The following is a 13559-nucleotide window of genomic DNA, read 5'->3' as shown; positions in this document are numbered from 1 at the left end:
GTAAGTGACTTGAATAGAATGGATCGTAAAATCAGTACGTCGAGATTTATCTTAGAACAAAAGCAAAACTCACAGTCGGTGTTTTATTGAAACATGAGAGTTGTAAACGAAAGGGAAATCGAAATTTTCCAAGCATCGCATCTGTGGTTCTAGAAAAGACAAAGAAAAATTAATGGAGGTCAGCCCCTACAAATTGTTCAAAATTTTCAATGTTATAATATAGAAATATTGGAAACCGTAATTGTTTAATGGTTACGATTTGTAGTTTTGTAGATAGATTTTGAATATTTTTATTTATAATGTCAGTAAAAATTGTATTAGTCATTTACCTTCTGGCTGTTATTAATATGGGCGGTTAGTTTCTATTATCTGATAATTTACAACAATAATTTATGCAAAATACGCATATATCGTTATGTATAAATTAATATTATTAAATCATTTCGATTTATACACTGCAAACAAGGCCTAATTAATTTTATTATTGATTTATTTCATTGAATTATTTCTATTCTCGTTAGGAATATAATAGGATCTAACAACTTATACGATATATATTAAATGTTTATAAGATATATGAGGCATTGAGAGCAAAAACGGACTAATCCACATTGAAAAAAATTAATTTCTCCTATTTTATATGATTAGTACAGCCTACTGGAATACACTATTGCTACTAACTCAATTTTGCAATACACACCATAATAATTATAAAAATTATCCTTAAATCATACAAATATTCTACTTAGTAAAACTATTCCTGCAGTTGCATTTGCCAAATCTATTAGTTTACACAAAATGTTTGCTTGACAGCCATACGACACCATAGATCTGCTGAACGATGAAATCGAGGATACCAACAGTATCGGCGAAACTTTGATTTCGCCTTTCGTTCATCCCCTAAAGTACCGTCTCGAGCTAACGCCTATAATTAATAGCAACGGTGTATCGAGGTTGAAAGGCCGAGTATTTATCGAGTTTCAAGTAAACGATACGACGGGTTTAAATCAATTGTCTTTGAACGCGAAGAACATTACGGTGACGAATTATAAACTGTCATTATTGGATCTTGGCGTGGAAAACATACCATCAAAAAGAAAACGAAGAAGGAGGGACGATAGTGTTAATTACGAGAGTCCTGAGGACGATGGAACACTTGGTAATGCCGTTGATTTTATAATTAGTAACGACATTTTCCTAAATACCAGAGCATCTCATAGTAATGCAGTTTTTTTTAGATTTGTATTCACACTAGATAATTCAATTTTCTCACATTTAAAAACTTGAAATTTCAAATACCTACACATCTTGAAAAGTTTTCATTAAAGACTGAAATATCAATAGCTCACCATAAAGTATTTTAGTTTAAATCATTCACAATTTCAATATAATTATGTATCAGTGGCGGATTGGCCAGGGTGTCAGTTTGCCCGATGGCAAGTGTGGCCCCTGATGAAGTGGGCCCCCTTAAACGTGTAATAATATTACTAAATATAAGCAAATTATAAGAAATAAATAAAATTTCCAAAAAATACGTAAGTAGTAAAAAAAGTACCTACAATTAAAATTTTGAAAAATAAATATATATTTTTTAGTAATATTTAGTATTATTCAAATTTTCAGAAAATATATAAGCGGCAAAAATTTGAATTGTACTTGTTCGCCACTTATGTATTTTCTGAAAATTTGAATACTAAATATTACTAAAAAATATATATTTTTCAAAATTTTAATTGTAGGTTCTTTTTTACTACTTGTGTATTTTTTGAAAATTTTATTTATTTCTTATAAAAATTAAATGATGACCTTAAAGTTGTGGGTGAACCCCATTTATTTCTTGACAACGAATTTTTAGACCCAGTCCATCACTGATAATTATTATCCTTCGTGATTCCTAGTGGCATCTTCAGCAAAATCACCTCATATCGTTTTTCAGTTAAAAGAGTAAAATTAAAATTTTCCGCTTACACGTAATTTAATTTATCCGCAGTTACCCGTGCCGCCATATATTCTGCAGAAAACGACGTTTTATTCGCGGTGACTGAAAATGGTACAGGCATGTACACAGAAAATATGGAATATCCACCGGGAAACGAGTCCTCCAATGGAATGTCTGAAGCATCTTCGAGAAATCCAAACGCGTTTCGTAATTCTGACGAGCTTAAGAGTTCAAACGATTCGGATGTTAAGAGATTATCAGCGATAACATTGTTTCCTGGAATCACGGAGATTAATTCGTCGGAAATAGAGATTGCACAATACACAGTAGACGAGGAGAAAGAAATTCACACAATTTACTTGGGCATGCGGATTCAACAAGGAATTTATAAGCTGGAAATCGATTATCAAGCCTGGATCGATGACAATGCGTTTTTCATTGGTAATTTTAGCTCATCTGGGGAAGAAAGGTGAGTACTACATATGTATACGCTCTATAATTAAATATTATTAAATAACATTCAATAATTAAATAACATTAAATATAATTAAAAATTTACATTTGTTCATGTTGTAATCTTACCAGCAAATTTCGAGTATTCCTTTCAGTTGTCTTCATTGAGTAAGGCCAATCTATAATTACGTAATAAGTTAGTACTCTGCACAGTGTTAAATTTAACTAAAGGAGTAACACTCTGGTAAAATAAATTTAGATTTAATATTTTGTACAGGAAGAGAACATATTTTTAACTCGGTTTTTTAAATTTTTTTTTGGTAGAGAATCCTGGACTTTTTGTTGAAAATTTATTGTCCAGTCAATTACTGTCTTGGGCATTTAAATGAATTACACTTCTCTGAATAGAACTGAACTTGTATTTAATATAATGATATGAAATATTGAAGAATGGTTGGGAATATTGCGACGGTTATCGGTACACCGTGTTCAAGCCACGACTGACTCTCGATCGGTTTCGTTACCGATCACAACACGGAGCACCTTTACAATACAAAAAATTCGCGCTACGCATTAACCTGCGTGTTGCATCCACGCTTGGCCTTCTAGAAAGAGAAATATTCCAAATATACGTAGTCAGTTTAACCCTTCGTTGACACTCTGGGTGTGAGCCACCCCTAAGCTGATTTTGACGCTCTGTACCTTCTATATGTAAAATAAATACCTTTTTTCCAAAGCCGACTTACAAACTATTTTTTCTCTCAAAATATTATATCTGAACAATAACTCTGTAGATCTTCAGCTTCTAATATTGGAATTTGTAAAAGTTACAATTTTTTGAAGATTTTCTTCGCGTTTTCTCGACACGTGGTAATCTAGATTTTTTTTTACAAAAACTGTGATGAAATTTCAATCAAAAAAATATTGGAATACATTCTACTGACCGTAAAATTGACCCATGATTTTTTTCCATAACGATTGGATTCTTCTGATAAGAATGGCAGTTGCTCAAAAATTGTTCTGGGTGTAGGCCACCCAGGTATATCGAAGTTGATCGAAAAAAGAGGTGTGTCAACGAAGGGTTAAATATTTCTCGATGTTAATGTTATTATACATGCTGCAGACTAATATGTATAAAATGAACAAGTTAGGAATCTGAATTTGGCGGAATTTTTTCAGAAATGTCTGTCATACTCTTCAAAAGTGAAATAGTATGGAGCTGTCTGTTTTCGAGTTTATACAAACGTTCTTTTTAAGTAACTAATACATAAATCTTTCAATTCCAGTATTAATGTAGTTTATATAAAAATAAGTCGAGTAACTCTCGATATTCTTCCTATTAGGTGGCTAATGGGAACGAAACTTAAGCAATCTGGTGCTCGCTACCTCTTACCAGTATTCGACGACACAGACCAAAAGTCGGTGTTCTCCGTGTCCGTGGCACGTCCCAAAGAAATAAAGGTCCTCTCAAACATGCCCCTTAGGACTTTGAAAGACACGTAAGTAATTTATGCCACGCTTCTTCGAAGGATGCACTTTTCAATGAAATCGACTGTCCACGAAAGCATCACACGAAGCACCATACTTACAGATCAAACTAAACATTTTTCACTTACTATTTGCCAACGATAAATTTTTATAATTGGGGAAATAAATCAATCTCTACATGGAATTAATTCAAAGTGATCTTCGCCAGATTCGCCCCTAGAGTTTGCGAGGGTCAGGGCAAAATCCACTTGGGAATTTATTCTAATAAAATTATAATGTGAAACCCCCTTAGCTGCGGATAACAATAATGACACGCTGATTAGGTATCAACAAAATAAAGACCAGTAGATTTATTATCTCCACATTCACAGTGAAGTACAATTATTTCATAAATTCAGCACAGTGTGCTTAGATATGCACAGACGGCTTAAAAACATGAAAGTTTGCGACTAATAAAGGTGAAACTTATTTATCGGTAGATAAACAAAATATCGTAGAATTATAAAAAATGCAGGCGTTTTCAAAATCCTTATTTTTCAGAAAACTATATTTTCACGGCATTTGACTGTTATACTTAATTGATTTAATTTTTACAATACAAAGTTCCCAAGCACGGGATCGAAATCTTTGCAATCAGATTTCCTTTCATATGGTTTGTCTGAAAAAATCTTCGTTTCCTTACTTTTGTTTCAAGTTTGAATACAGCGATGGTGATCGACGTGTTCGACGAATCCCCGCCGTTATCGCCACACAGCTTGGCTCTGATGATGGGCCACATCGAGTCTGTAGGCGTAACATTCGTTGGAGATTCCGAAGTAGTGGCAACGTTCTGGAAGGATGCGAACAGACAATCGCAAGGGATTTACCTCTTTGACAAACTCGACTCAGCTGTCATTAACCTGATTGATCTGTTCCCGTTATCCTACCCCCTGCCCAAGTTGGACCTAGTGGGCTTGCCACCAGGGATCGACGAGAGCATGGGAAGCCCTGGATTAATCGCGATGAAGTAAGAGATATCAGTGTTTCTTTTTCATTAGAAAAAGAAGTCGTTTATTTTCGCTAGCACTGCTGGGATCAACCACTCTTTCTTTATCAACGTATGATTATGAATATACAGGGTGTATTAGAATTCGTCATGCAACCGACAAGAAGGTAAGAAGGAAACTATAGAATAAAATAGTGATGTAGAATAGCGGTTCAAATTCTATTTTCTCGAGAAAGTAAATCTGGTACGAAAAGATTCTATCCTATATGCTCGACCTGTATTTGTATCAGTAATCACTTGATTTCGGTACTTTTCGGTTGTTCCATGAATTCCCATACACGCCGTGTTTTTCTGAGGAATTTATAAAGTATGAGGCTTGAGAATTATTGCGATGCTATTGTTTCTGGTACGAAAGTAAAATATATTTAATATATATGTACTGGCTGTTGGTTCCAAGTTGCGTGCTTATATCGAATAAGCACTGTAAATCGGTACGATTTTTAAAATGCCATATTTCCACTTCTCTTTGTGATGCAATCAACGCAAACTATTTGTCTAAAAAATGAAATCCCAACTCTTTGGGTGCTATGGACGCATGTGCGCGTTCGTTCAGTGTACGCGGTGCGTGAAACGCCCATAGGCGTTCAGCGACCATGGTTAAGAGATATGAGTAGAGGAGTCCCGCACGGGGCTTATGCTAAGCGTTCAAAGTCGCAGTACCGAAAATGGTTAAACAGTAGTATGCAACAAGTTTCTAATAGTCCCACTCATGTCTCTTAAAACTTTCAAGGCAGTCGCTGTTTTACACCACCGAAGCGTCGCCGGTGGTCTCGAAAAGCAATGCACTGAAAGTTCTAGTCACTCTATTTGGGCAACAGTTACTCGACGAGTTCATGAACGCGAATCGAACCGACTCGTGGATCCTCGAGGCTTCGTTGCTCTACTTTCAACACGAAGTCGTCCCAAAGGCAAGCAGCCGAAATTCGTATGCCGAAACGGTGACAGCGTTGTAAACCGTTTTGATAAAACTCCATTTCCAGATAGATTTGTCATTGAACTTGAGCGACTCTTTTGTCACTGATATTCAATTGCCTCTGATGGAGATGGACAGTTACAGCATCTCGAGGCCTTTCCACGAGAATGTCAACTATCGACTCCTGCAGCCCGTCAACGACGAATACGCGAAAGGTAAATCGGCGATCCAACTCGGTCTTATGCGAGCTCCACCCATGCTTTTACGAATATTCGTATGATCCAGTGAACAGGGCCTGATCTAGGGTACGTAAGCAGGGCAACTGCGCAGAGCGGCAAAATTGGTAGAAAGAGAAAATTAAAATAAATAACAACCAATAAAAAAAAAGTAAAACTTTCTGAAAAAGCAGTAAAAACCGCTTAAAACCGTTTAAAACGTTTTTAATGTATTCTGTGATTATTTACTTTGTTTCTTTTATTGATTTTTTTAAAATATTTTATAAGAATTGTGCTTTTTTGAGATTTAAAAAATAGGTACCTACCTCCTATATATATATATTTTATTTGATTTCCTACGCGATGCAGCAGACATTTTTCCTTCGAATAGCAGATGGCTGTTGTACTGTGTTATCTGGTCTCCACGCATTTGTCCCCCAAACGTTGAACTTATATCGAGTCAGATCTGTATTCTTATGCGAGTACCGCATGTGTGGAGCCGTTATTAGGTTTCGGGACCGTAGCGAACGTAAAATGTTGCATTTTAATTACTTCTTGTAGGTGCATGTTTGATACGCATGTTGCATGGCGCGATAGGCAACACCGCCTTTAGGAGCGGCTACGAGAGATTGATAACGAGGTGGTGGGTATATATCATTCGCGTGGAATTCAGTATTTTATGCTCATCGACTGATACCGCTTAATTAAGCATCGTTTCAATTAGACACAGCTTGGCGGAGATTCGTGTCCTTGCACCGGGGACAATAAGCTGTGATGCGGTAATAATCGATTCGTTTCGATGTTGATTGTGATCGATTACCAGTTACTGGCTTATTAGCAGCCTTTTGGTATTTACGTGTTCGTTTTGCAAATTTATTCTACGAGTCACGACAGAACAATGGACATTTATTGATCTGTCAATGATGTCACCGAAGCTTATTTTGCGCGGCAACAGTAGCTGAACGTTTTACTGCGAGATCATCCGAGGTCTGGCTCGTGGTGAAGAAGTAGAAGCTGTGGGATAATGAAAGGAATTTTATTGTCCGTTCAGGAAATATAACGCTACGTATGTCGCCGATTTTGTAAATGTCATGGCGGAAGAAGCTGTAGAATTTTCGCTAACACCTGGAACTACTTTCGAAGAGGCGATTAATTCTTGGGTCTCTCAGGGTGGATATCCGTTTGTCACTGTTATAAGGAATTATGAAGAAGGCTCCGCTATTATTTACCAGGTAAAAGTAGCAACTAGTACCTATAGCTGTCTCTAGACTTGATCATGTGATAATTTCAATGCCTTATGGTTTATTTATAACTAGCTTTACTACTCGGCTTCGTCCGAAATTTAGATTCTGATTTTATACAAAATTTTTTTTTTTTAGTTTTTTTTTGTGAAAATGATCATATTCATCGAGATTAAGTAGTCAGGCATAATGAGCTCAGGCACGTTTCGTGATCCCAGAGTTTATCGTTCGAAAGTTTTTAGGCGACAGATAAACACACAGACATATAGAAGCTTTCTGCTTTATATATGTGTTAAGATGTACATTTTAAGGAAATACCAGAATTCTGTGTGCATTAATATGTGTGGAAAACAATAATCTGTTTACAATTTTCATATTGCAAGAGAAAATTTTATTCAGAAAGGGCAATCCTTGATTAAAATAAAAGATGAATGAACTTTCTAGGGTTGATAGTTTCGGATGTACAAATTTGTTTATAGACTCTGCTGCAGCGAAAATGGGTGAAAATTACAAACCCAGGGCAGTATTCTTTAAACAAGTTTGAAATTAGCAAAATGATGACTTAAACTCTCCCTAAATTAAAGTGCATTATATCAGAATTCTATTTCATCCAAATCTATTTAGCGTGGAGTGTTCCACATAGTTTTGGGTATAAGGGCTACTGATTTGGAGGAGTTAAGAAATATTTACATATATTTTGATAAAACGAAATTTTAATGATATAGGTAAAACGGTATACGCGTTGTATGTTAATTGTCAATATTTACAATGGGTGGTTTTATTATTGAGTTGAAATCCTTTAGTAATCAGATCTCAATTGACGAAAACTGGTATGAATGATTCACTATTTTAGGAACAATTTGCATTCGACAGACCATTAGAAGATATCTCCAAATTGTGGTATATTCCACTGAATTATATTGACGAGACTGGCAATTGGTCGTCTCCTGAAAAAATATGGTTTCCACTCGAGCCAAAAATTACTTTGGATAATATTGGGTCCTCAAACGAATCTTGGATTCTTTTTAACATTAACAAGACTGGTAAGTAATAAACACAGTGAATACTATTATTATCAAATTTGATTATCTACCATTTAATTTTCCTGCAAATGGTAAATTTTAAGAAATTTCAAATTTTTATTCAATCTCGATTTCTATCGATTATTCATCTGGATAATTTTGTAAGAATTTATTTAAGACAGTAACAGAATAAGAGGAATAAATTTTATTATATCTTTACAATCGACATTTTTCTTGCTGTGGTTCGTATTCTATATATTTGCAAATGTAGTCGTTTTGAATTTGCGCTTTAGTTAAAATTTACGATATCATTGGTATAATTCAAGGTTACTATCGTATACATTACGATGACAGAAATTGGATGCTTCTGAAAATGGCTCTGCAAGAGAATCATGAGGCTTTCCCACCAGAAACGAGAGCATCGCTTATAGACGACATTTTCAGCCTCGCCGCAGTGGGCCTGATGAAATACGAGACTGTCTTTGACTTTATTAAATATATGCAGACGGAGGAAAGGAATTATCTGCCTTGGAACGCGCTGATGCGACACGTGTTCAAATTAAATAGGCTTTTGTATGAAACATCGATCTTCACTGATTATCAGGTGAGTTAGATGAAAATGGAATAAAGCTATTGTTACTGTACGCTGGCCCCAACCAAATTATGTAACTTTTATAGGAAACATTTTTATGAAATTTAAATACAACGGAAATATTTTAGGTGATAAAGTAAACAACACTTGATAATTTCACATATCTTTATTTTATACTAGCTTTACTACTCGGCTTCGCCCGAACTTTACATCCTAATTTTATAAAAAAATTGTTATTTATTTTTTTTTTGTTAAAATAGTCACATTCGTCTGGATTAGCTAGGCATAATTAAAAATTACGTTGTAATCAGGAGGGAATCCCCTACATACTCACAACGATTCAGAATTTTTTGAATTTTCGGTTTCGGGAGCTTTCCTTGTAAGTAGATTCGAGGTTTGGCAGGCGATCTAGTATCGGTGCACTGCACTGTCATTGCCTGGCTGACAAGCAAATACCTCCAATGCAGTCTTTTGTATTCCACCGGTTTTATTAATTTCCTGCTACATACCTAACTATTGCTAGGTCATAACACCTATTATACCTGACATTATTTTTATTCCATTTCAGGAGTTTATGGTGAAGTTTGTGTCTCCACTGTACAGTGAAGTGGGTCCAAGGCTCAAAGAAGGTTCGCATCTCACAATGACCGCTGTAAAGATCGCGTGTATGTTTGAACATAATGAATGCCTGAACTGGTCCAAACATGTATTTGAAAATGCAAAGACTGAAGATATCGAGGAAATGTAAGTAATTGTATTTTCAAACACTATATTTAATTTGACTTAATTTTATATGCCAATAATGTGTAATGTTACTCGCATTATAAGCTTAATATAATTTGAAAGGAACTACAATAGGGGTGCACTAGCTCAAGAAAAGGTTTTGTACACAGCTTGTTCCATCTGAACCAGGCTATTTAATTGAAAAATGTGTCATATGTACATATCTTAAAGAAAATAAGTTTCAAATTTGCCTTGAAATTTGGGGAATTCGAGATCGCGTTAAGATCATACCATTACACATGCTTGTATTTATATCCATGTTAGCTACAAAATACAGGAGAAAAAATATACACTTCTATGTAAAATAACTTGCCTCGAAAATTTCAGTAAAAAATGATATTAAAAAAAATTATTTTCAGGGTGTTTGCTCTTTGAAATCACTCAGAATACAAAATGAACTATTTTTCATATCGTCATAACTACAGAAGACAATTGCGTAGACTGATTTACTTACGCGACTCTCTTTCAGTTTTCCTATACATATGTATATTTGCTTGCACATTTTCTCTATGGGTTCTCTTGAGTTTGTTTCAAAGCTCTGGCGAATCTGAATTCTTTCAGGGTACCGTCGTATATCCGCGAAACGTATTATTGCACCCTCGCGCGTTATGGCACGCGAAAGGAATATAATTACTTCGCAGAAAAAATAACGGTGGTCGAAGATGAAGAAGAAAAGAAACGGCTGCTATCGTCGTTCGCTTGTTTCCAAGCACCATGGATCTTGCAATCGTAAGTGAAATTCTTTTGCAGTCAATTACACTATTAGCCACTTGTTAGGGCCCCGGGTAAACGGCCAAGCCGCGGGACTCACGCCTGCGCTAGCTTTTGGAGATACCATCAATTTCTAAGGCGCGTTTCCACCTCTCTGTCAAAGAAGTAGGCAGTTCGTCGCCACCAATAACGTTAAGTTAGAAATCGAAAAACTCACCCCTGGAAGGTTAACACCGTCTAGAAAATGGTATTTAATTTCGGCTTCCTAAGCAGTCAGTCTAAGGCAGTGCTCCGCAACCTTTTCTCACCCTCAGCACACCTAAGCCTTTCCCAGAATTCCGCGATACATCACAAGCAAAAATATAGAAAACATAATAATATAGAAGTTACAAAGTGTGTGTAGGAAAATTACATTTATTTATTTACTGTTTTTTATTTGTTTAGTTTAACCACAATTAAACAACATGTTTTTACTTATAACTGATATTCACTATATTAACTTGTAACTTGATACCTATGCTTGTTTTAACCCTTGAGTACCAAACATATTCTATATGATACATTCCCTTTTTTGCCGTTTTGCATTCGCAATTCGCTGTATGCAACAGTTTAAGTAGTACACGTTTAGCGCAGTTTTATTGACTGAAGAAAACTGGACCTACCTGAACCCTGTGCTCATTGGTTTTATGCATTTTAACCACAGACAAAAAAATTATAAAAATATATAAATTCAGGCCATTTTTAACAATAAAAAAACGGGATATTTTTTCTTCAACGGGATCTAGGTGCGGGAATTAAAGGGTTAATAAACACAATAGTTTTAAGACCCTTTGGTTGAGAAATTTTTAATAAAACTAAAATTGAAAAACTTTGTTAAAACAAACCTGTGTTTTTTCTCCTCTTGGAGATCCTCTCGTGGCTGAGGTACACGGTACCAGCTGCCTCCTAATGATTACATTTTCAGTAAATAAACTCCTTCCACTCTGATAAGTTCCACATTACTGAAATTAGTAACTCTCCAACGTTACAGCATCCTCAGCGAAATCCTTCACGAAGACAGGTTCCAGCAGGATGAAATCGCCGTGATTTTGAAAGCCTTCCCTCGAAATCCAGCTGCGGCTCAAGCTGCGTCTCGATTCGTTCGAGCAAACTGGCAGGAAATCGCACAGAAGTATTTCACAGTCCTTCGTATAAAAGAATGCATTTGCCAGGAAAAGAAGATAAAGAAATTGTTTCTTTGGTTTAGGTTTCTCGGATCCTATTCAATTCTGAAGTCCTTCGTATTATCGATGAGTAATGGTTTAACCACTGAACAAGATTTGGAGGATGTAAGGAACTATTAAAATTAGATTACTATATTTTCAATGTTTCAAGTGTCGCGGGCTTGCGTAGAGGAGACCGGGGCAGATTGTAACAAAAAAAGTTTCCACATTTTTTTCTCGAAAGTGTTTTCCTCAATCGGGAAATAATTTGCGGGATTTACTACTTACATATGTGGTGAACTAATTGCGTGAAAGTACGTGACAAAATCTTGGACACTTAGACATCTAACTTCATCTTAAACAAATCTGAACCTTTGTTACAATGTGCCCCAGTCCCGGGGTAAATTGTAACACATCTATTTTACTTATTTAAATACAAATATGAACACAAATAAACATTTCTAAAAAATATAAATGAAAACACACATCATTATTAAACATTTGATATACAAGAGTTAAACAATAATTGCTTATTCATCTGATTCTATCAAAATCTTCTTTTTCGCTTCCTTTACTTTTGTCTTTATACTTTTTTTTTATACTTTTGGATTTTCGATTGTTCTCTTGTGCGTCTAGAGCATCTTTTTTCTGATCTGTCAGCAAATAGCTTGCTTTATCACCATTTAGAGCGGAGGAACTAGTAGCATGTTACAATTTACCCCGAGCTTGAATTTTTGCGTTTCATCTCAGCAAACGAGAAACCAAACATCAAATTACTAAAATGCGTACACATTATAATAAACCAATGTGTACTGATTCGTTTGCGACAAAAAAAGCAAAAATTCAAAGGGTTTCTAATGACGGTTAATTGAGATAAAAGTGCTAAGACAACATTTACTTACCTACTCTAAATACTAAAATTCTGGGCTACAACCACAAATTCAATACATAACGCTTGTTTGCGTGACTAAAACCGACGGTGCTGATATCGTCAAGCAGCTCTCGGATGCTGTGGGTTACCAGATATGTCGTTCAAAAGATTTTACTTATGTTTCAATTTACCCCGTGCTACAATCTGCCCCGGTCTCCTTTACGCATTGAGCCTACGATCGAAGTAATATTAATTAAGATTGTTTATTACAGCTGCAATCGTTCAGAGAAAACAATTATGACAGCATGAAAGGAGCGAGGTATGCGGCAGCTCTCGTCGAAGCTAACGGAATCTTCGTAACATCGTGGCTGAAGAACTCGTTTCCTGAGATCGAGAAGCTGCTAAAAGAGGAAGACAGTGATAAGCTGTTAGTATCATGAATACAGCCTTGCAGAAATTCATGAGCGAATACGTTTTAGAGTTCCGTTCTAAGAAGCTCAACGTCAAATTTTTCCAAAACTTGTAGTAACGTTTGATGTGCCTTACACCCCTAAAACATCGTTCGCGAAGGATTATCCAAGCAGTACGCAGGAACGTTACGTACCTATTTCTATATCTAAATTGCGTATGTGAAAAATACAGGGCGCGTTTATTGCAAACAATCAAATATGTTACAACATGTTCATTTGTAATTTATTAATGTACAGTAGTATTGTGAGTAGATGATACTTCTTTAAAATCTTCCAGCATTTAATGATACTTATTGTACTATTCGTTGATAATCTGTTGAAAATCATGTCCGCTTAAATACTCGGAATTTTTTTTTAAATAAATGTCTCGTTTAAGGACATACTTGTGTTTTATTTTTTTTTTACAGTCCTTTCATTGTATCTATTGCACTGTCTGTCGTGTAGATTCAGTAGAAGACACTTCTGACGACTTATATACTATTTTATTAATTGGTGCTTTCTAGTTAAACAAATTCCAAAGAAGCCTGTCCGCATTATTGAAGGAGTTCTAATTATATAGAGGACTAGCTTTTCTGCTCGGCTTTGCCCGAAATTTAGATTCTGATTTTATGAAA

The 13559-nt window shown here is 35.5% G+C and overlaps 1 protein-coding gene and 1 long non-coding RNA gene across 3 annotated transcripts in view; one reads left to right on the top strand and one right to left on the bottom strand.

Moving 5' to 3' along the window:
• Nucleotides 1–13325, top strand: part of LOC143372646 (aminopeptidase N) — a 28438-nt gene extending 15113 nt beyond the window's left edge. For both annotated transcript variants that reach the window (XM_076819070.1, XM_076819080.1), the window contains 15 exons: nt 814–1159; nt 1991–2408; nt 3736–3891; nt 4575–4886; nt 5656–5833; nt 5906–6053; nt 6615–6696; nt 7105–7285; nt 8148–8337; nt 8643–8920; nt 9477–9652; nt 10253–10420; nt 11433–11573; nt 11649–11730; nt 12748–13325. In XM_076819070.1, coding sequence (XP_076675185.1) covers nt 814–1159; nt 1991–2408; nt 3736–3891; nt 4575–4886; nt 5656–5833; nt 5906–6053; nt 6615–6696; nt 7105–7285; nt 8148–8337; nt 8643–8920; nt 9477–9652; nt 10253–10420; nt 11433–11573; nt 11649–11730; nt 12748–12915 — 3024 coding nt within the window. In that variant the 3' untranslated portion in view covers nt 12916–13325. The remainder of the gene's footprint in view (nt 1–813; nt 1160–1990; nt 2409–3735; nt 3892–4574; nt 4887–5655; nt 5834–5905; nt 6054–6614; nt 6697–7104; nt 7286–8147; nt 8338–8642; nt 8921–9476; nt 9653–10252; nt 10421–11432; nt 11574–11648; nt 11731–12747) is intronic.
• LOC143372826 (uncharacterized) lies at nt 7–2646 on the bottom strand. The gene is made up of 4 exons (XR_013086369.1): nt 2522–2646; nt 2299–2432; nt 1969–2215; nt 7–149 (listed from the first exon to the last, which is right to left on the bottom strand). It is a non-coding gene; the product is annotated as an uncharacterized LOC143372826 (long non-coding RNA).
• Nucleotides 13326–13559: the final 234 nt, after the last annotated feature.

The sequence above is a fragment of the Andrena cerasifolii genome, chromosome 1 (assembly GCF_050908995.1).
Source record: "Andrena cerasifolii isolate SP2316 chromosome 1, iyAndCera1_principal, whole genome shotgun sequence".
Classification (NCBI taxonomy): Eukaryota; Metazoa; Arthropoda; class Insecta; order Hymenoptera; family Andrenidae; genus Andrena; species Andrena cerasifolii.
The sequence above is the reverse complement of the archived record's forward strand: the minus strand, read 5'-3'. Positions and strand labels throughout refer to the sequence as shown.